Raw genomic sequence first — 24670 nt, forward strand, 5'->3', positions numbered from 1 at the left:
ACAGACCAAATCAGACACCTGCCAAAGACTTCTGGCCCACCGCACAATGCCGCTACTATCATCTCTCTTCGGGTGAAAGCTACCTACTAGGGAAGTCGAGAACTTTTTGGAGAGGCTATCAGACTCCTCCGAGGGGATGGTGATACATAATGGAAAGAAAGGGGAGACAATAGGGGGAACAGGAGAGCCAAAAGAGGGAGAAGAGACCTTAGCTGGAGGGGCAGAAGGGGAGGAAGAAAGGACCTAGGCAAAGGAAGCTCTGCACGGGGGAGGAGGAAGCAGAGGAATCACCAAGGGACGACGATGAGGGAGGGTTCTGGGGTAAACAGTGTAGATTTCACTCCAAGAGGAAAGGGAACGGCAGCAGGGACGACCCATCCACCGGGGAATCGTGGTGTACGTTGTGGTGTTTCTTTCTAATGAACAATAACAAAAAAGAAAAAAAGAAAAAAAGAAAAAAAGAAAAATACTTTTTATTCTAATGAACAATAACAAAAAAGAAAAAATCGAAAGCGCAACTTTGAAAGTATTTTTTAACCCCAATTAACATAGACCATCCATTTTGATAAGATGCTTAGATCTAGGCTTTAGGAGGATTTTTTCATGTCCAATTTTTTTAGATGACTTCATTATATTAGATGAACAATATTAACAAAGAAAAAAATGATTTTGAGTTTGTAAAGAATAAGATCATGAAATTCACAAAATGAATGGTCTAAATTCGTTGCTGGAGGCCTCATTTTGACCATATCTATGATTCAAATTGAACTTTTTGTTTTTGGACTGATTATTGAGATGAAAAGAGTGTGTGTGCAAAATTTTGGGTCATACAAATACCACAAACATGGTTTTCTAGAAGTGTGGTTGCATTATAATGAGATGCAATCGTTGCATTAGATCACTTCCCTATATATATGGGGGAATGATTTCATGCAACGGTCGTATAGTAATATAATGCAAGAATCTTCAAAAACTATGTTAGGGCCATTTGTATGATCATAATTTTAAAATATACTCTCTTTTCATATTAAAAACATTCACAAAAAAGAAAAATTTGGAAACACAATCCAGAAAGTAGTTTTTAACCCATTTAACATAAGCCATCCATTTTGATAAGATGCTTAGATCTAGGCCTTAGAAGGATTTTTTCGTTTCCGTTTTTTTATGGCTTTATTAAAGAAATTTGTAAATCAGTACTATTTTCAATCCATCGAAATTCATCGCTTTTTTTTTTTAATTCTTATTCAATAATTTACATCTTATTGAAACTTAAATATATACTAATTTTAAATCATTTATAATTAAAATTATAAATATTTTAAAAAAAAAAGAAAGAAAGCTAGCTTTCTACTATTTTATCAATTGTTTGAATCTTTTATTGTGGCATCCGTGTTATTTCATTATGCATGATTATTTTATATTATTTAATAACATCTATAAAAAATATATATATATTATATTGTATATTATTAAATAATATCTATAAATAAAATAAATATTTTATTTATTCAATAAGGTAATGTTAATGATAATAATGGTGGTGATAGTGATTCATATTAACAATTATTTTTTAAATAAATCATGCCACGTCCAACGCATGTGCATAACACTAGTTTTTTCTAGAGTGCACCCATAAGGACACATTGTGCATTTGGTCCATGCAAAAATGGGGATCTATTTTTAGAAGTGTATTTAAAAATAAATAAATAAATTTTGAGTTCTTAATAAAAGTTTGTTGTGAGAGATCATAAAATCAACTGTTATATTATTTTGTTGGCATTAGTTCCATCGGACCTATCTAATTAACCAATATTGTATGCTATTGATAGATGGACACGTGGGCACACTTCCCTTTCTCATGCTAATTCTTCCCATGAGAACTTAAGTTACTTATCTTTATTCTCGATCCTTACCAAACTCCAAATCTAAGATGAATTCTTGATAGACATCTAGTCACTTGCTCATGTTTTATATATAGAAAATATATTGATTACATTTAAAATTCAAAAAATAGATGAGTGACGTACTGACATTACAAGTTTAGGCAAAATTCGAAATGCTCTGAAAATTACAAAGAAGGTCGTCAACCCACTTTTTTTATATTTTTCCAAAATTTCCCTTGATCAACTCGGATTTTGATTTTTCGTTTGTAGGACAGTGCCCCAAGCTGTATGGCACTGCCCTACTAACAGATAGCAAAAATATATAAAAAAAAAATGAAAATTCAAGTTGACTGAGGGGCAGTTTTGAAAAAAAAAAAAAGGGTTGACACGAAGCATTTTGTATTTTATCTAAAACTTTAGAGTCTCTACCGAATCACTCAGAAAAGAAATTCTCGAATGGCTACCATTCAACGTCTGATGGCTTCCAGCAAGGATGACCTCTTTGTAACAGCAATAATGATCTCATAGCAATGGCAATTCGTTCGCGAGTGGATCTTGAGGGAATAATTATACAATATGCTCCTGTGAGAGCATTTATACTAATACTGCTTTCATATTGTTCTTTTACATTCACCCTAGTCAACCACCCGTCTCTCTTTTTTTTGAAACAGTAACAACTTTATTCCAATCTTAACAGTCACTTTTCAGTTGACACAATTACAGTTGCCACAGTGGCTCAATTATTCAACTCTCTCTCTCTCTCCTAACCCTCTGATTGCAAACTTAGGGTTTTCGTTTTTTGGCCATTGAGGAGAAAGGATCACGATCGCAAAGAATTTTGTAGTTTTGAGATTCCTTGGATTTGAAATTGGGGTTTTTTAGGCAATAGAGAAGACAACGTTTGTAGGTTGTTAAGGCTTTCCAGTATTTAGAGCCCTTGGGTTCAGGAATTGGGTTTTCCTTTTTGGCGAAGTAAACAGTATTGGCTTCTTGAAATTTTCGAACACTGAGATTTGGCTGGAATACTAATAGTCTTTCTCTTGTTTGGGTCATAGGCTTATGAAAGTTTAGTTCTTGAGATTTTATACAATAATTTTGTTCATTTTTGGGTTTTTGAATAGCATGGATAACGATTGGAGGACAGAGCTTTCAGCTGATTCTAGGCAGAGGATTGTGAATAAGATGTGAGCTCTCTCTCTTTCTCTCTCTCTCTCTCTATGTGAGCTCTCTCTCTTTCCCAATTTGATATTGCCTATGTTTGTGTGCTGTTTTTTATTGAACTATATTTCTTACTTTGTTATAGCTTCAGTAAACAGGGAATTTTTAGAATTCCAAGGATATTAGAGAAACGGAAGGATAATACAACTTACCCTTGTTGAGATGGACTTAAGGAAAATTGTTTCATGCGGGCTGAACTGCATTTCTACATATGCGGTCTAGAAAGTGTAAAGCATCAATCTTAAAGATGGATGCAAGTAGGTGTTCCATCTAAAAACAATGGTAACTAACTGTCCAAATGTGTTTTTACTAGAATTATTAATTTTTGAAATTTATTTATTTATTCATATTCATGATCTCCATGTTAGAGATTACATGTCCTTAAAAATTGAGAGTAGGATTGAGCAATACCAGAGGCAATACCGAAACATTAATATTGGTTTCGGCCACTATTATCGGCCAGCGCAACATTGTTCCATATGCAATGGCGGAACCGTTCTCAGAACGACAATCAAGAGGTTGGATCAAGCGTTGACCGGAGAATATGCTTTGTCTATTCGTTGTATGAGAAAGGCTACTACCGGCGCGTGCAGTCCATATTCATCTCGATCTGCAACTATAGAAGGATCTTGAATTGGCTGTGGCCCTACCTTCAAGTGAGTAGTGCCTTTCCCACTAGGTCTTGATATGCGTATGAATCTTCAATCGAACAAAGGAACGCCGGTGGGTAGTGTAGCTAGGAGGGTTCCATCTCCCTTAGGAACTGTGGTAATGGGGATCATTCTTGTATTAGCTCCCTGGTTTCCAAGGCCGCCCTACAATACGATTTAGTTAATAGTATAAATTCCTTAGCTTAGAAAGGTACCCCGTTCAGTCCCGTTCTCCGGCTTGTGAGGAACTTTGGTGGTGGCTCTGAGCCTGCTGCAAGGCAAGGCAGGGCATTCAAAAGGCCCTGGGTCAGGTCTGGTTGTTATCAGCAGGTGTTGTTTTAGGCCTTTGATTAGTCGTTGTTGTTTTGATCGGTTAATCATGGTGTAATGTGTACACTTTTTTTTTCGGGAGTGAGTCTTCGGGATTGATGGCTAATGAGTATTAATGTCAGGTCTTCATTGGATATTGGAGGATTTTCCTTAAATATTAAGTGGCTTGATCCATAAAACCACAAGCTCTACTGCTCTAGTTGATGGCCTTTACTGTTTTAAATTTGCAGATTGGATACTCTTAAGAGGCACTTTCCAGCAGGTGATCCCGTTGGACTCTCTGTACTCACGACAGTTGCTGCACTTTTCGAAGAGAAGATCTTTACAAGTGCTGAGAACCAGGTTCTCCTTTCTCTCCTTGTCAATCTGTAATTTATATTTTCAGTTGTGGCTACCTAGTGATTGTTTTCTTGGTTTTCCTTCCTTTTCTTCTTCGTTTTCATTTCGTCTCGAGAAATTTCATCTCATTCTACAGTTTCATGTCCCTATTAAATTTGCCAACTTGGAAGTCTTATTTGGAATGAAATATGATTATATGACAATGTGAATCTAGAATTGGGTTCACACTGAATTGTATCATACAATAAGGTATGTAAGATAGAAGTGTATATGTCAGTATCGTGGGAGACAAGCACTACTTATTTGCTTTGGTTAGCAGATAATCATTGAAGCCCTACAAAATTTTAGTGGGTAAATCCCTTCAAATAACATTGTCTTGAAAGTTTTTAAATTTGGCTTCTAAACTGTGTCATACATAATGTTTTTGATAAATATTTCGTATATTTAGATATTTCTATGGACATGCATGCATCAATAATCATGCAGGTATTCCTACGTATGTACAAGTGCATGCTACATGCATCCTGGTATTTGTCATGTGTACACATAATGCCACATAGATAGTTCTGTTACCATTCTTATTTGGTTCCGTTCATTTTCTTTATGTTTCCTTTCTCAGTTGTTCAACTTCAGGGTGATATTTTTTTTTAATGTTTTTTAATGTATGGGGTTTAATGTTAGAGCTGTTTTAGTGTGTTGATATTTTGCAGTTCAAATAAAGACTAGTTTTTGTTCATTTGGTAGTTCACAAAACTGGAATAGCTTTCTGTGGTTCCTCCTGATTTTGCAAGTTGTTAACTGGGGAGAAATTCTATACGTCATAGACTTGCCAGCCTTAAAACCTCTCCCCACCAACCCTTGACATGGCAAACTGTGTAAATAAGCAAAGAAAAGAAAATCTACTCTTGTGTAGGTTTGGGATGGCATATGCTGGGAGTGAATCAAAGAATTGGAGATCAGCTTAGTGAACAGGTTGAGAAAACAAACATCACTGAATAAAATAAGTTAACTGAACTTCTTGTGAACTTTGACCGGCCCAACATTTTCTCTTTATATGATTGATATCCGACTTTATTGTTTGCATGAACTAATGAATAATTTTACTAACGCACCCAACCTTTTTAGTTGTTTTGGAAGAATCCGGCTTACAAGCTCAGAGCTTAACTATGGAGTTGGCTCAATACCCTTCCCAACCTTATAAACTTTTAGCACTTATTAAGGAGAATTAGTTAGACTGAATGATCATTGGAACAATTGATTAACTTAAGCAGGCCGTGGAAATAGATAGAGTAGAAGGTATTATGGTTATTGGTTGTTAGGTTGCTGGTTTGTCGAGACTTGAGTGTTAATTTTGAAACAAGAAATTTGTGTATTTTGGTATAGTTATTCGTGAGAAAATAATTAAATAATTATGCTTGTGGTTCTATTCCTAATCTTGTATATTGTGATTAGTTGGATGCTTTATACTCATAAATGTTAGTCCCTTATGAGAATCTTAATATTCTCATTTCTCACCTCGGAATTATTGATTTCCAGGCAGATTATTTGAGGAAAATATCTCTAAAGATGCTCACTATGGAGACAAAATCTGCCATGTGGAATTCAACGGCATCAAACCCTACTCGAGAAAAACGAAAATTTGCAAGATCAAGGTGAACATTTGTCAAGTATAGGAAATTGTTGACTTATGTGCAAGAAATACTGTTGGTATATATATAGATATATATATATATAGGAAGAGACTACAAAATGCCTATGAGCGACAATGAACAATATTTTCGCCCATAGGCTCGGCGCCATCCGAAAAAACCAATTATTTCAGACGGCGTGGATTAAAGACCATCACAGATTTAGCATGTCCTTGGCAGGATTTTTTTTTCACTCAAATTTGCAGCAAAAAATATGGGGGACCGCCACGGCTCCTATTAGTCCGTGGGCAGCTATAATAGGATAAAGATAACAATAGCTGGGCAATTATAATGAATAGTAAGATAGAAGGAATTCCAGCCGGCAGATCTTCATCATTTGCTCAGAATGCATATCACTATATGAATTTTAATATTTTTTTTAGACATCAGATTATAGTGAAATTTTAAACGAGTGTACTTCAAAATACAATGCACAATTAAATTTTTTTCCCAAAGTATAAAATGACCGAAATACCTCTGAAAAATGACTATGGTAATTTTGCCAGTTTAAATTATTGAAAATAATTTTTTTATATTTTTATATTGTGTGCAATAGTATTAGGTATATACACTCAAAATATCATCTTAATCAGATTTATAGAAAAAAATTAAAATTAAAATAGTGATATGCATTAAAAACTGTAGCTGTAGAGGTAAGGTGCGCCTTCAAATTTTATCATGGTATATAATTTTGTTGTAAAATGTTCTTAGGATTATTTCAAAATATATTTTTATACCTAATTATAAAATTTTAAATTTTAAAAATGGTTAAAATTAAGTAGATCTATAAACATATGAAAATCTTGAAAATGGACAGTGTAGATAATATGTTGTAAGATGCACTATTTTTGAGACATGATATCCTTTTATTTTTCACGATCATACATCTCAATGTCCAGATGATCAATCAAAGGGCTTTTCAACATTAAAACTACCTTTTTCGATGGATTTTTTAGGTGCATCTGTAGCTCTACATTATAAGGTTGCAACCTTATATAAACTTTTCCTATATATATATATATATATATATAGGAAAAGAACATAAAATTTAGAGTCTGATAAGGAAGTAACATGGGCTGGACCCCAAACATCACTATGAATTAAGTCAAGAGGAGCATTAGACTTTCTACTAAAAGAGTCAATTGTAGACTCAGAATGTTTTCCTAACTGACAAGAAGAACACAGTGAACCAGGAGAGAAATCATCAACAAAATTTGGTAGAGCTAACTCTCTTCCAAGACGACGAACAATAGTGAAACTAGGATGACCCAAGCGCTCATGCCACAGAGTAGCTCCTCTTCTAGCTTTGGAGATAATCGTAGCAAGACCGTAGAGTTGATCATTTTGAAGCACAAACAAACCTTCTCTCAGCACCCCCTCAGCAATCACCTTCCCACTTTGTAGATCCTTCACAACACAACCATGAGGGGTAAACTCAAAGCAACACTGAAAATCTTTAGCAAATTGAGATACAGATATGAGTTGTTTCTTTAGTTTGGGAACAAGTAAAACATTAGGAATATTTAAGGAACCAAAGGTAGTGGAAATACTCATAGTTCCAATATGCCTTATAGGTAAGGCAGTACCATCTCCAGTGAATACCATACAAGAACCATGGTAAGGAATCATACCTCTAAGTTGAGAGTTGTCGTCCGTCATATGAGCAGTTGCACCGGAATCCATACCCCAGGAACGATCAGTTGGGGTAGTGGTTGATAGATTGCTGAAATCATGTACTAGCGCATTGTGGGACGATGAAGCACTTTTGATGTCCCAGTAGTTTTTAGCAATATGTCCATGTCGCCCACAATACTGGCAAGTTACGCGAGGTATCATGCCCATTCTTGATTGAGGAGGTTGATGGAAAGGTGGGTTGGCTCCAAGAATGCCTTGCTAATTTGGGTTGCGACCTCTACCTCCTTTACTTCCATAACGACCACGTCCTTGAATAAATCCACCTCTTTACCCTGATGATGTGTTCACTAAGGGTTGAGGATTACTTTCAATAACCAATGAAGATACAAACCGAGCTTCAAATGTGAGAAGAGAGGATCGAAGCTCCGAGAAACATGGAAATGGTGGTTTGGTAATCAAGGTCTCAAAAGACTGAAACTCTGAATCAAGACCTTTGAGGGTATAGAGGACCATGTCTTGATTACTTACTAGACTACCAATTGTTGCAAGGTGGTCACATATAGTTTTGAACTTGTTCAGGTATTCAATCACTGAGTGAGAGCCCTTTTGTAAATTGATCAATTTTGTTTTAAGTTGGCGAACATTGGCAAATGTTTCCCTTTGATATGTGTTGTAAAGCGTCTCCCACACTTCTTGAGTGGTTTTTAGGTGCATCATTTCTGTGCGTAAGTCATCGAAGAGAGTAGAAAGTAACCAACTCAATAGTGTTTTATCCTTCATTCGCCATTCCATAAATTTGGGGTCCTTTGACGGTTCAAGCTGGGCACCTTGATTTTCTTTTGGTGCCTCAGAAATAGGGTCATTTCGTGGCCGATTGGATCCATCAAGATGACTTTCAAGATTCAGGCCTTCAATACAATTGAAAACTTGGGCCTTCCATTTGAGATAGTTGTCTCTACTGAGTTTAATAGATAGAAATGATGGGAAGCTTAAGGAGGCCATAGTTAAAAGGAAGAAAAACACAAACCACAAAAAGCGTAGAGAGAAAAGAAAGATTCCTCTCGAAACCCTAAATCAGTAGAGCAAAACAGCTCCACAAACCATAAAAACACCCCAAAATCCACACCAACAAGCTATTCACCAAATCAAAAATTGAACTGAAACCCTCCAAAGAAACACGAGCCAACCTTAAACTGAGATTCTAAGAAGATATGCAGTAGAGAGAGAAAGAATGAAAAGATAAGAGAGAGAAAAGAATTAAAGAGAGGAAGAGAGATGGGGGAGGAGAGATCCAGAGAGGGATAAAACCCTCAAATGCTTCAAATCACTACTACAACAGTGAATCAAGAGATAGAAAGAGGGAATCCCAGTTAGAGAGAAATGAGTCTAACGAGTCAAGTCACTACAACAACAAATCGAGGGTTGCGTAGAAGATGCGAGAACCTCGAAACCAATGCGAAATCTAAAAGGAGAGAGAAGACCCGACCGGGAGAAATGCATAGGAAAGAGCCACAGTGGCAACCATGATGGAACTTGAGTTCTAATCAATTAGTGCATCAGAATCTCAATCTCCTACTTAGCTGTTCAGGTAAACCCTCAGTTTGCTGAATATTGATTACCCAATGACAGTTGATGGGTGTGAGATTTGCAAAGCCACGGAGCCTCAAGACTTGACAAGAATCCAATACCTTATTTGCATTTAGCATAGGAAACACGAAGTTGCAGAGGCCACAACTCTCCTTTTTTCCACTATTTTTCCTGTTTTTAGGCCCCCTTTTTCCCCTCAAAATTCAAAATGGAATAGTATAGGATGCCCTAAAAAAGACAATACAAGGAAAAAGGGAACGCTAGGGAAAAAGGGAACGCTAGAAAAAGGGAACGCTGGAGAGAGAGGAAATGGGTTTGTAGAGAGAGAACGCTAAATGGAGAGGGGTTTGTAGAGAGAGAGGAAGCACTTACAAATTCAATCTTTGTTTAGAGGCCATGTAAAATTACCAAAACTCTAGAGAGAGAAAGAGAACCCTCCTTGATCCCCACGAACTACACTTACACATTTTGAGGGTAAAGAAGAAAAGAAATACCCTATACAATGTTATGAAAAAATACCTTATACAATGCTATGAAAGACAGTAAAGGACAATCTCTTCCTTAACACTAAGCGCTACCTGAATTCACTTACAGCTCTATAAGGTAGCGCTAGCTTGTTTTCGAGCGCAGTAGCAGGTAAGAGGGATTGAGCTCGTAGATCTGTTTTACTTGCTTAGCTCATTCTATGCCTTGCTTTAGTCTGAAGCCAGCAAGCAGCCTTACTCGCTTCCCTTGCGCGCATGGTCCTTCCTGCTATAGCTAATTGCCCATTGGGGAAGCTTAGCTCTAAACTAGAATGGCCTAACTGTTCCTATGCCTACTCGAACAGGAAAGCTTAACGAGAAAATAGCCTATCCTCCTTCTGAGCCTGGGTATAACTTTCACCTATCGTTGCATTAAACCTACTTCTTCCTGCTATCTCACTTGCCGATAATCGTAACTCGCCAACAACCCTTTCCTTTATAAAGCATATTGCATGCCCGGGACAATCTCTATTTATCGATGTGCAAAACCCGTATTTACGTGAGTTAGTAGACTAGGTAGAAACTCCTTCTATAGGCGACACAACAAATTATATAAGATACCACATTTACCAAAAACAACTTAGCTTGTTACTTCGGGTGAACTCACCGTCTTCCCTGATTAGTCCCATAAATGAAGTGCGGCATACGCGCACATCTCTACTCTATTACAATCTGGTTTGCTGCTCTTCAAGTTAGAGAAGGACTTACACCATCTGAGGACCGGCTTCGCGAGACCATTTCGGTCCACACTGGAGAACTCGTCTCTCGGCCTAGGCTCTATGTTTGTGTGTGTTTGCATAGTTTTATAAAGCGGACCGCCCAACGCCTAGGCGGTCCAAAAGGTTTGGGCGCATCGCCCAGACCTAGGCGGCCAAACTAGACGGATATACCTGGACGCCTGCCTAAGAGCCCCGCCTAGGCGCCCGCCTGAACCCTCCTAGATGGCCGCCCAGGTCCTGCGGGCCGCCTAGGGGCAAAAATGTGGCTCCTTGAGGGTATTTTTCGGTCATTTTTTTATATTTTTATATCGTGTGTAATAGTATTAGGTATATACACCCAAATTTTCATCGTAATCAGATTTACAAAAAAAAATTAAAATTAAAATAGTGATATGTATTATCAATCACATAATGAAGATCTGACAACTGGGATTCCTCCTATATTACTATTCATTATAGCTACCCAGCTATTGGAAAGTTTACTCATATACCTATCTATATATATATATATATATATATGAGAAAAGATGGGATTAGCCCACCAGATCATATGAACATATGAACCCAACGGCCCAGATTGAATCTGGGCCGATCTGACAATCACGGATGTCCGGTGGTGCTTGAATTTTAGTTTATTTTTCTACAGATCCAAATCACTTGAAATTTTAGGTGTGTATTCTTCTCATCAAGGCGCACCTAATAAAAATATAAAAAAAATTATTTGCGAAAACAAAATAACCAAAATACCCGTCGAAACTTTTCAGGAGTATTTTGGTCAATTTATTTCATGTAAAATATTTTTTTGATATTTTTCGAAGATTCACTTATTTTTGATGAACACACGCCTAAAATTTCAAGTGATTATATATATATATATATATATATATTGTGGACCACCCAGCGCCTAGGCGGTCCAGTAGGTTTGGGCGCATCGCCCAGGTCTATGCGGCCAAACTAGACAGATATCCATGGGCGCCGGCCTAGGCGCTCGGGAACCCGCCTAGGCGCCCGCTTGAACCCTCTTAAGTGGCCGCCCAAGGCTTGCGCCCCGTCCAAGGGCGAAAATGCGGCTCCCTGATAATATTTTTGGGTCATTTTTTTAATACTAATGGGGTAAAATTGTGGATTTTAAATTCATTTGAAACCTAAAGCCCATTAGAGTCTATTTTAGACAAAGAAAACCCAAAAAAAAAAAAAAAAAAAATCTATTAGGCCGCCCAGGTTCTGGGTGCCCGCCTAGACGTTGGGCGGCCTCGACTCCCCCGACCGCTTAGATGTCGCCTAGCGCTTTTTGAAACATTGTGTTTGCATGTATATGTATAGGTATCTGTATATATGCATATGTATATGTGTGTGTGTATATATATATATACATATATATGGGCAATGATTTCATGCAACAATAGTATTGTAATATAACGTAACAATTTTCAAAATCCATGTTAGGGTCATTTGTTTGATCCAAATTTTAGAGTATATATTCTTTTCATTCTAATGAACAATAACAAAAAAATAAAAAATTGAAAACGCAACCTATAAAGGTTTTTTTAAGCCCAATTAACATAGACCGTCCATTTTGATAAGAAGCTTAGATCTAGGCCTTAGGAGGATTTTTTCATGTCCAATTTTTTAGATGACTTTATTAACATTAGATGAACAATATTAACAAAGAAAAAAATGATTTTGAGTTTGTAAAGACTAAGATCATGAAATTCACAAAATGAATTGTCTAGATTCGTTGTTGGAGGTGCCTCATTTTGACCATATCTAGGATTCAAATCGAACTTTTTTTTTGGGACTGATTATTGAGATGAAGAGAGTGTGTGTGCAAAATTTTGGATCATACAAATACCACAAACATGGTTTTTTAGAAGTGTGGTTGCATTATACTATATACAATCGTTGCATTAGATCACTACCCTATATATATGGGGGAATGATTTCATACAATGGTTCTATAGTAGTATAATAGAAAAGGACATATATATATATATATATATATATATATATATATATATATATATGGCCAGTGATTTCATGCGACGATTGTATAATAATATAATGCAACAATCTTCAAAAACTATGTTAGGGCCATTTGTTTGATCATAATTTTAAAATATACTCTCTTTTCATTCTAATGAACAATCACAAAAAAGAAAAATTTGAAAACGCAATCTAGAAAGTGTTTTTTTAATGCAATTAACGTAGGCTGTCCATTTTTTTTTCGTTTCCGTTTTTTTAGATGGCTTTATTATAATAAATTTGTAAATCAGTACTATTTTCAATCCATAGAAACTCATCTCTTTTTTTAAATTCTTATTCAATAATTTACATCTTATTGAACTTAAATATATTAATTTTAGATCATTTATAATTAAAATTATGAATATTTAAAAATAAATAAAGAAAGAAAGCTAGCTTTCTACTATTTTATCAATTGTTTGAATCTATTATTGTGGCATCGGTGTTATTTCATTATACCTGATTACTTTATATTATTTAATAATATCTATAAATAAGATAAATATATTATTAAATAATACCTATAAATAAAATAAATATTTTATTTATTCAATAAGCTAATAGTAATTATAATAATGGTGGTGATGGTGATTCATAATAACAATTATTTTTTAAGTAAATTATACCACATCCAACGCACGTGCATAACACTAGTATTTTCTAAAGTGCACCCATAAGGACACATTGTATATTTTGTCCATCAAGAAAACTACCTCTACCAATAGTATTTAATGTAAATATGGGGATCTATTTTTAGAAGTGTATTTTAAAAAAAAAAATTAAATTTTGAGTTCTTAGTAAAAGTTTGTTGTGAGAGATCATACACCCTTTGGCACATAAAATCAACTTTTATATTATTTTGTTGGCATTAGTTCTATTGGACCTATCTAATTAATCTATATTGTATGTTATTGATAGATGGACACGTGGGCACACTTACCAAACTCCCAATCTAAGATGAACTTCTTGATGGACATCTAGTCACTTGTTCGTGTTTGATATATAGAAAATATGTTGATTACATTTAACATTTAGAAAAAAAGAAGAGTGACATACTGACCCTAAAATTTTAGGTAAAATACAAAATGCTCCAAAAATTACAAAGAGGGTCGTCAACCCACTTTTTTTATATTTTTCCAAAATTGCCCACGATCAACTCGGTTTTGATTTTTCGTTTGTAGGACAGTCCCCCAAGCTTTATGGCACTGTCCCACTTACAGAAAGCAAAAATAAAAATTCAAAATTCAAAAAAAAAAGAAGAGTGACTTACTAACCCTAAAATTTTAGGTATAATACAAATGCTCCGAAAATTACAAAGAGGGTCGTCAACCCACTTTTTTTATATTTTTCCAAAATTGCCCGCGATCAACTTGGATTTTGAAGTAGGATAGTCCCCCAAGCTTTATGGCACTGCCCTACTTAAAGAAAGCAAAAATATTAAAAAAAAAAAATCAAAATTCAAATTAAGTGAGGGGCAATTTTGAAAAAAAAAATGGTTGACGTAGAGCATTTCGTATTTTATCTAAAACTTTAGAGTCTCTACCGAATCACTCAGAAAAGAAATTCTGGAATGGCTACCATTCAACGTCTCATGGCTATCAACAATGATGACCTCTTTGTAACAACAATAAGGATCTTATAACATTGGCAATTCATTCGCGATTGGATCCTGAGGGAATAAGTATACAATGTGCTCCTGCGAGAGCATTTATCCTGATACTTCTTTCTTACTGTCCTTTTACATTGGCCCAAGTCAACCACCCATCTCTCTTTTTGTTTGAAACAGTAACAACTTTATTCCAATCTTAACAGTCACTTCTCAGTTCTCAATTACTCAACTCTCTCTCTCACTCTCTCTCTCTCTATCTTTCACTCTCTCTTTCTCTCTCTCTCTCTCTTAATCTTCTAAACTCCCTCTAATTGCAAACTTCGTGTTTTCGTTTTTGGGCCATTGAGGAGAAAGGATCTTGAGCTGCTGAATTTTGTAGTTTTGAGATTCTTTGGATTTGAAATTGGAGTTTTTTAAGGAATAGAGAAGACCACGTTTGTAGGTTGTTAAGGCTTTTCAATATTTAGAGCCCTTGGGTTCAGGAATTGGGTTTTCCTTTCTGGGGAAGTGAACATTATTGGCTTCTTGAAATTTTCAAGCCCTGAGAGTTGGCTGGAATACTGATAATCTTTCTCTTGTTTAGGTCACTGGGGAATAAAAGATTAGTTCTTGAGATTTTATACAATATTTATGTTTATTTTTGGGTTTTTGAAAAGCATGGATAACGGTGGTTGGATGCCTGCTCAAGACGAGGGTAATCTAGTTCTATCAGATGCTAACGATTGGAGGACAGAGCTGTCAGCTGATTCTAGGCAGAGGATTGTGAATATGATGTGAGCTCTCTCTCTCTCTCTCTCTCTATATATATATATATATATATATACATATCGGTATATTTCTTGTTTTCATTGTTTATTTCTGGAGTCTTTTGCATTCCCAATTTGATTTTGCCCGTCTTTGTGTGCTGTTTTTTATTGAAATATATTTCTTCCTTTGGTATGGGTTCAGTAAAACTGGAAATTTTTAGAATTCCAATGATATTAGAGAAAAAGAAGAATAATACAACTTACCCTTGTTGTGATGGACTAAGGGAAAATTGTTTCATGCTGGCTGAACTGCACTTCTACATATGCGGTCCGGAAAGTGTATAGCATCCATCTTAAAGATTGATGCAAGTAGATGTTCCATCTAAAAACAATGGTAACTAACGGTCCAAATGTTTTCTTACTAGAATTATTATTTTTAATTTTTGAAATTTATTTATTTATTTATATTCATGATCTCCATGTTAGAAATTACATGTCCTTAAAAATTAAGTCTTAAAAATCCATCTCAAACATAGATATATTAAGAGGCCCGCATATTTATATATGCCGGCTTGGCCGCATGGAAACCGGGTCCTTGTCTTAATCGTTTGGGAATAAAGAGTATTTATAAATGATCATGGACATCTCTTTATTTTTATGTTTTCACCCAAAAATTTGAACATTGGATCTTTGTAATGACTATTTACCTATATGTTGATTGGCTATATTCAATTATATACATTTCAAATTTCTTTTTGCGCTAGTGAAATACACATGGCCTTGGAATTGAGAGAAAGATTGAGCAATACCAGAGGCAATACCGAACCATCAATATTGGTTTCGGCTGCTACTATCGACCGGCGCAACATTGGTCCATATTCAATAGTAGAACCGTTCTCAGAGCGGCAATCAAGAGGTTGGAACAAGCCCAGACCGGAGAATAAGCTTGTCTATTCATTGTATAAGAAAGGCTATCACCCGCACGCACAGTCCATATTCATCTCGATCTGCAACTATAGAAGGATCTTGAATTGGCTGTCCCTCCACCTTCAATTGGGTAGTGCCTTTCCCACTGGGTCTTGATATGCATATGAATCTTCAATCGAACAAAGGGATGCCGGTGGCAGGGTTTTAAAATGCGGGATGCGGCCAAAAGCGGTGGAGGGGCCAATGCGGCTCGATGCGGCCTGGATGCGGATGCATCGTGACGATGCGGTCAATAAATGTAACAAAAATTTAAAAAATCTAAAAAAATAGGTTAATGCATAGAAAAAATGTGGAGGTGATATATGTGATAGTAGGTATTTTAGTTTAATGATTAACTTCAAAATTATTAGCTGTCGGAGATTCTGTATCCAGTTATCCACTATCCCTTGATAGAAACTGGAAATTTAAAACTAGCTTCATAAAACATACAACAATCAACAACCAAAAGCACAAATTTGCACCATAAGCACAAAAGCACAACCATCAACAACCATAAGCACAAAATAGTGATATTACAAACCAAAAGTCAAGCTCAAGAAGAGTTAATAGTTAATAACTTAATACAATCATCTATTTTGAGAGTCAAATTTGAAATTTGAAGTCAATTTTTTAACAAATCCACAAAAGTGGCTGGAAATCCTCGTTTACGGGGTTTAATACCCCCCAAACAGTTTCCCCCATTTTTAGATGGTCAAAAAGACCATTTTACCCCTCCCCGAGGGGCAAAATCAAAAAAACAATTGGCGAAAGGGGATGCGGTGTGATGCGGGATGCAGCTACAATGCGGCACATATGCGGCCGCATAGGTCAAAAGCACATATGCGGTCAGTTCTAATGCGAAGCCCACCGCATGCCGCATGATGCGACTGCATTTTAAAACCATGGCCGGTGGGTAGCGTAGCTAGGACGGTTCCATCTCCCTTAGGAACTGTAGTAAGGGGGGTCATTCCTGTATTAGCTCGCCTGTTTACAAGGCTGCCCTAGAAGATGATATAGTTAATAGTATATATTCCTTAGCTTAGAAAGGTACCTCTTTCAGTCCCGTTCCGGCTTGAGAGGAACTTTGGTGGTGCCTCTGAGCCTGCCGCAAGCCAAGGAAGGGCATTCAAAAGTCCCTGGGTCAGGTCTAGTTGTTATCAGTAGGTGTTGTTTTAGGCCTTTGATCAGCGGGTGTTGTTTTGATCGGTTAATCATGGAATAAGGTATAAACTTTTGTTTTTGGGAGTGAGTCTTCGGGAGTGTTGGCTAATTAATACTAATGTCAGGTCTTCATCAGATATTGGAGGATTTTCCTTAAATATTAAATAGCTTGATCCATAAAACCACAAGCTCTACTGCTCTAGTTGATGGCCTTTACTGTTTTTCATTTGCAGAATGGAAACTCTTAAGAGGCACTTGCCAGCAGGTGGCTGCGATGGACTGTCTGAACTCAGGAAAATTGCTGCAAGATTTGAAGAGAAGATCTTTACTAGTGCTGAGAACCAGGTTCTCCTTTCTCTCCTTGTCAATCTGTAATTTATATTTTCAGTTGTGGATACCTAGTGATTGTTTTCTTGGTTTCCCTTCTTTATCTTCTTCTTTTTCATTTCGTCTCAAGAAATTTCATCTCATTTTACAGTTTCATGTTCCTATTAAATTTGCCAGCTTGGAAGTCTATTTGGAATGAAATATGATAATATGACAATGTCAATGTAGAATTGGGTTCACACTGAATTGTATCATACAATCGGGTATGTAAGATAGAAGTGTATATGTCAGTATTGTGGGAGACAAACACTACTTATTTGCTCTAGTTAGCAGATAATCATTTGAAGTCCTACAAAGTTTTAGTGGGTAAATCACTTTAAATAACATTGTGTCTTGAAGGTTTTTAAATTTGGCTTCTAAACTGTCGTACATATTTTTTTTGATAAATATTTTGTATATTTAGATATTTCTATTACAAATAACATCCTTTTATTTGAGTGTTGTGCATACGAACATGCATGCACCAATAATCATGCATGTATACCAACGTATTTACATGTGCATGCTACATGCATCCTGTATTTGTCATGTGTACACATAATGCCACATAGATGGTTCTGTTGCCATTCTTGGTTGATTCCATTCATTTTCTTTATTTTTCCTTTCTCAGTTGTTCAAATCGGCATGATATTTCTTGAGTGTTAATTTTTAAGCAAGAAATTTGTGTATTATGCTGTAGTTATTCATGACAAACTAATTAGATATTTTTGCTTATGATTCTATACTTAATCCTGTATATCGTGATTAGTTGGATGCTTTATACTCATAAATGTTAGTCCCTTACGTGAATCTCAATATTCACATTTCTCACCTCTGAATTATTGATTTCCAGGCAGATTATTTGAGGAAAATATCTCTAAAGATGCTTATTATGGAGACAAAATCTGCCATAGAGAATTCTATGGCATCAAACCCTACTGGAGAAAACCAGAATATGCAAGATCAAGGTGAACATTTGTGAAGCATAGGAAATTGTTTGCTTATATGCAAAAAATAGTGTTGCTATATATATATATATATATGTATAGGAAAATGCTAAGATTAGCCCAGTAGCTCATATGAACATATGTGTTCATATGAGCCCAATCTGGGCCGATCTGACGATCACAATCTGATTTCGTATTTGAATTTTATTTTTTTTCTACGAATCCAAGTAATTTGAAATTTTAGTTGTGTATTCTTCAAAAATAGGTGAATCTAATAAAAATATCAAAAAAGTACTTTGCACGAAATAAATTGACCAAAATACCCTTGAAACGTTTTGAGGGTATTTTGGTCAAATTAATTATGGCAAATTATGTTCAGAATATTTTTATTAGGTGCGCCTTGATGAGAAGAATACACGCCTTAATTTTCATGTTATTTGGATTTTTAGAAAAAAAATTAAAATTAAAATACGAAATGAGGTTGTAACCGTCAGATCGGCCCAGATTCAAACTGGGCCGTTGGGCTCATATGTTCGTATGAGCTAGTGGGCTAATCTCATAATTTTTCATATATATATATATATATGGGTAGAAATGAACGGTATTTTGTCCCATAGACTCGGCGCTATCCAATTTTTTTCGAACGGCATGGATTAAAAACATTCACGGACTTAGCATGTCCGTGGCGAGATTTTTTTACGTCAATTTGAAGCAAAAAATATGGGGGGAAATGCCATAGCTCTCGTAGGTCCGTGGCGGTTTTTAGGCAAAACTGTCTGTGACGGAGGCGAAACATTATATATATATATATATATATATATATATATATATATATATATATATATATATTATGTATACATACCTCTATATATGCATATGTATGTGTGTGTGTGTTTGTGTGTGTACATATATGGGGTGCAGTTGGCATACGGACGCCTCCGTAGGTGTAGAGGTAAGGTGCCCTTCAAATTTTATCATGGTATATATTTTTTATGTAAAATGTTCTTACGGTTATCTCAAAATCTATTTTTATATCTAATTATAAAATTTTAAATTTAAAAAATAGTTAAAATCATGTAGATTCTATAAACATATGAAAGTCTTGAAAATGGACGGTGTAGATAATATGTTGTAAAATGCACTTTCTAAGACTTAAAATCTTTTTATTTTTCGTGGTCAGACATCTCGATGTCGAGATGATCAATCAAAGGGTTTTCCAATATTAAAACTAGTTTTTCCGATGAATTTTTGAGGGAAGTGTGTATTTTAAATTTTAGATGAAACAAATGGCTCTAACATGGTTTTTGAAGATCGTTGCATTATATTACTATACAATCGTTGCATGAAATCACTACCCATTGTAAAATCTGATATGTGACATCATATCCAATTTATGATGATGACATCCGAGCAATTCGACTGCTAGCTTTTGATTTTGTGACATCCAATTTATGATGTCATTCTAGCGATTCTACTACTAGCTCCCAGCTATTGTAAAATCCGATTTGTGATGTCAGATCCAATTTATGATGATGTCATCATAGCAATTCGACTAGTAGCTCCCAGCAATTAGATTTTGATCGCGTGTTCAAAATTTATATTACTATTATAATTTTAATCTTTTCTCTGTAAAGCAGATTAATATGAACTTTTGGGTGTATATACGTAGTGCTATCTTGCACCATATAAAAATATAAAACAATTACTTTCAATAATTTAAAATGATCAAGTTACCCCCATCATTTTTTCAAGGTGTTTCGGTCATTTTATATTTAAGAAATATTTTTTATATATATTTTTATTGTGCGCCCTATTTTTTTAGTGCACATGTCTAAATTTTCATTAAGATTTGATGTCTAGAAAAAAGATTAAAATTCAGATAGTGATATAAATTTTAAACCACCCATTGAAGATCTGACGGCTAGGAGTTAATAGTTTATACTATTCATTATAGCTAGTAGTTTACTATTCTTTTTTGGAAGTTTTGCTATTTTTGAAAGTTCGTGTTGTTTTTTATTGTTCTCATCATAGTTAGTTTACAGGTTTTATATGTTGCTCACTACATCTCAATATCATTTGATGTTTGTCTGAGGTTTATTCTAGAAGTGATATTTTAGATGGTACTGATCTGTAGGGAAATTTTCAATTTGGACATCATTTCATGATGTATTTAATTGCGCAGCAGTCGAGGGACCTTTATGTTTGTTGTTCTGATTTTAGAAGTGTTTGAAAACTTGAATTCAGTGGAAGATTTGGGCACTACTGAAGGCTTGCATTCAGTGGGGGACCTTACTGTTTTTGAAAACTTGAATTCAGTGGGCATCTCTCTCTCTCTCTCACGCACTCACACACACAAATTGCCTTCTTTTTGTGGGTTTTATCTGCTTCTACAGATTGTGGTGGTCTTGGACAAGACTGAGAAGTTCAACGAAGTGCTTGCTCAGGGATCTGCTTTCCCAGAGTCAGTTGTGGCTTATGAAAATGAATGAATTAGATGCTGATGGATGGGTTTCATTATTGGTGTTGTCAGCACATATGGATTCAGTGCTTTCGACGATCAGAGCAGGAGAGGGAGCAGTCTTTTGTTGAGAATTCTAGTCACACTAATTTGGGGGCTTTCTTTTTCTTACATTTGTCTTCTTTTCACTAATAATATTGACTGAAGTCGGAGAACCGAGCCTAGGCTTTTCATCGAGTTGAGGATTTTACTAAATACCTTTCGCTTTTACAGTTGGGAAGTGCAATTGTAGAAATTGGTCTGGATCTCTCTCTCTCTTTCTCAGAGTGTAAAAATTGTTGAGATTCTCTCTCTCTCTCTCTCTCTCTCTCTCTCTCTCTCTCTCTCTCTCTCTCTCTCTCTCTCTCTCTCTCAGTTTAAAAATTGTAAACAAAATTTGGACATTGATCCTTGCTCATCTCCTTGAGTCAAATAATTCATTGTGTTGAGATCCTTGTTAGATAGGTCACTCTCCTTTAGTTGAGCATTCTTGTAAAAATTGTTGCGAGTCTCACTCTCTCTCTACTCTTCTCCAAACTTTGCATCGCACAAACAGCAGCGCAATAAACAGGCCCTTATAAGTCAAGGAGCCAAGTCCAATAGAAACAGGCACGATGGTATATGATTTTCAATTTTCAAGCTTGGCCTTTTTTGAGACTCAGAGAGCTTGTATCTAATGCTGGCAAATCAATCTATTACTGAGCTTCTATTATTTTTGGCTGGCTTAGAATTCAGAAAAAAGGAAGACGGAAAGGGTGCTGTTGGCATATGGACACTTCCGTAGGTGTAGAGGTAAGGTGCCTTTCAAATTTTATCATGGTATATAGCTTTGATGTAAAATGTTTTTAAGATTATTTCAAAATCTATTTTTATATCTAATTATAAAAGTTTAAATTTCAAAAATAGTTAAAATCAAGTAGATTTATTAACATATGAAAATTTTGAAAACGGACGGTGTAGATAATATAGTGTAAAATGTACTATTTTTTAGAGTTAAAATCTTTGTATTTTTCGATGTTGAGATGATCAATCAAAGGATTTTTCAACATTAAAAAATTCCAATGGATTTTTGAGGGGCATCCGTAGTTCTACAAGGTAGCATCCTTATATAAACTTGCTCTTTTATTTAAGCAAAAGCAAAATAAAATTTTCCTTCCATCTCATTCTCTTACCTACTCATCTCTCTCTCCTTAAAATATAAGCAAAAGCAAAATAAATATTGATTTTCTTTCTATCTCAATTTCTTACGTACTCATCTTCCTCTCTTTAAAATATGAAAACCTATTTTTTCACCTTGATTTTCTCTTCATCTTTCTCTCACAATTTTCTCTACATGTTCTCTCTATCACGTATCTCTCTTCCCCTCTCCCTCTCTCCCTTAAAAGATAGGGATTAAAGTTAAGATAGGCACCTGAAGTTTTTTTATGGCAAAGGTTTTTAGGCTTTCCATACAATATAGAAGTTTTATTCTCTTTTTATCATCCAGCAGTCCAATTTTGATTAAGAGAGCCACTTACCGTATGATCTTATATCCGATGTCAAAGTTTTTTATTTTTGGTTTTTTTTATACAACTTGTATGAATATGAAATTTGGTAGGTGTCACCTTCTCATTGGGGTGCACCTATAAAAACTATTAAAAATAATTTTTCGATAAAATATAATTTGAAGTGAAAATAGTTTGTAGAAAAAATTTTTTAAATAAAATAGTATAAAGATGTGACATTGTGATTGGGACAATCTTAGCCCTCCATTCAGAATGGACAGTTGGATAAGGGAAATGATAGAACTTCTATGCTACAGGGAAAGCATAGAAAGCTTGCCTTTTTATTATCATTTAGAAGTTTTAGAGATAGGGTTCTATTTTATTTTTGTGACATGTAGTCGTCCCTTAATTTGGGCTTAATTGATCATGGATATCTTGTATACCGAGAATAATAAATAATAGATATCTTGCATACCGAGAAAATTAATGCAGGTAAATATGTGCAAAATAGAAAAAGTAAAGGTGGGCTTTTTGTATTCATTGGGTGGTTGTTTTAGAGAGAGAAAAACAATGTTTTAAGGGTTGTGAGAGAGTGGTAAACTCGACTCCTCATGCTTGCACATTTTTCTCGTTAGTAGAAAACAAGTTTGATGCCTCGTTAACATAAGCAATTGTCGAACTTAATATTTATTTTTCCACTTTTTTAATTTAATTTTGTACACAAATTCTCTTCTTTTTTATTTTTAAAAAATGTATACAATGATACCGTTTATTTTTTAAACAAAGAAGTCACAATCATCATTGACCATTAAATTTAAAATCGGGGAGGTTCAGGATGTGTCATTGTTTAGGCATAAGTCCAAAATAAAAATTTTTAAATGTTGCGACACTTTCATCTATTGGATTTTACATCCAATGGCTAAAAATGCTTGACACTACCTTGTATCAAAAATAAAAAGTCCCATAGTATATAATACTTTATTTTGACTCTAAACTTATTTTTTTCCTCGGGAGAAGTGTGTCGTCCTTCCATTCAAGCTTATTGAACAACGAGACTATGTCCATCCTCAAGAACTTGGAAACAAGAGTTTTCACAAACTTGCCAAGCTTTTTTTCATCATCTTTGAATCTTTTGAGACCTTTCATCTATTGGATTTCACATCCACTTTCATCTATAGGATTTCACATCCAATAGCTAAAAATGCTTGAGACTGCCTTGTATCAAAAATAAAAATTCTCAGAGTATATAATACTTTATTTTGACTCTAAACTTATTTTTTATCCTCGGGAGAAGTGTGTCGTCCTTCCAATTCAAGCTTATTGAGCAACGAGATCATGTCCATCCTCAAGAACTTGAAGACATGAGTTTTCACAAACTTGCCGAGCTTTTTTTCATCGTCTTTGAATCTTTTGAGATCTTTCATTTATTGGATTTCACATCCACTTGCATCTATTGGATTTCACATCCAATGGCTAAAAATGCTTGACACTGCCTTGTTTCAAAATAAAAAGTCTTATAGTATATAATACTTTATTTTGACTCTAACTTATTTTTATCCTCAAGAGAAGTGTGTCGTCCTTCCATTCAAACTTATTGAGCAACGAGACCATGTCCATCCTCAAGAACTTGGAGACATGAGTTTTCACAAACTTGCCGAGCTTTTTTTCATCGTCTTTGAATCTTTTGAGACCTAAAATTACAAAGAAAGAGCCTCTTCTCCTATTAGTTTCTTCCCTCCATTGAGGTCCACTAGGGGATTCGAACCTCGTCAAGGTTGAACTTTATATGTTAAGACTAACTGGAAGGGTATTCCAACACATGTGGTTTATATTTGAGGCATTAATATAGTTAAATAAAAAACATGATGTACAACCTACTTCTAAAACTTTCATCGCTCATAGGGCGAGGCTGAGTTACTCTGCCGAGTCCGAAAGGCCTTGACCAAGTCTTAAAACGCTGAGCATATCACTACGAACCCTAAGAATAGTTAGCCATGATTCATCAAATGTGTTAGGATTTAAGAATCCTCTTAGATGCCGAAACGGGAATCCCAAAAGTTGGATGCTACCAACATCGTGTACTTATCCAACTAGAAACAAAATAGAAGAGAGCACGAGCCATAATACGAGCAATAAAGCATGAAATACACACGTCAGAAAGAGACACATCTCTATTCCACAACTAAACCATTGTCCAATAAGAGACCCTTGATAGCAATTGAGACTTTCTCTCACTTAAAGAGGAAACCACCCAAAATCTTCATGGGAAATTCTTCTTTTCAAGAAATCAGCATCTCAA

General features: G+C 35.3%; 1 protein-coding gene across 21 annotated transcripts in view; it reads left to right on the top strand.

The window, feature by feature from the left end:
- LOC18430013 (uncharacterized) overlaps nt 1-24670 on the top strand; it is a 65318-nt gene that overhangs the window by 33516 nt on the left and 7132 nt on the right. For 4 of the 21 annotated variants that reach the window (XR_016058605.1, XM_088870931.1, XM_088870937.1 and 1 more), the window contains 8 exons: nt 3005-3067; nt 4312-4423; nt 5957-6072; nt 14861-14977; nt 17311-17422; nt 18297-18411; nt 21424-21496; nt 21616-21679. Coding sequence is in view for 19 of the 21 variants with exons in the window: in XM_088870931.1 (XP_088727057.1) it covers nt 3005-3067; nt 4312-4423; nt 5957-6072; nt 14861-14977; nt 17311-17422; nt 18297-18411; nt 21424-21496; nt 21616-21679 (772 nt within the window). In the remaining 2 variants the exon portion in view is untranslated. Of the gene's footprint in view, nt 1-3004; nt 3068-4311; nt 4424-5956; nt 6073-14860; nt 14978-17310; nt 17423-18296; nt 18412-20783; nt 21350-21423; nt 21505-21615; nt 21685-24670 lie in introns of those variants that run through there. The other 17 variants (XR_016058606.1, XM_088870934.1, XM_088870941.1 and 14 more) reach the window with 10 other exon arrangements.

This window comes from Amborella trichopoda, chromosome 6, assembly GCF_054954075.1.
Source record: "Amborella trichopoda isolate Santa Cruz 75 chromosome 6, AtrichopodaSantaCruz75HAP2 v2.0, whole genome shotgun sequence".
NCBI classification, from domain to species: domain Eukaryota; kingdom Viridiplantae; phylum Streptophyta; class Magnoliopsida; order Amborellales; family Amborellaceae; genus Amborella; species Amborella trichopoda.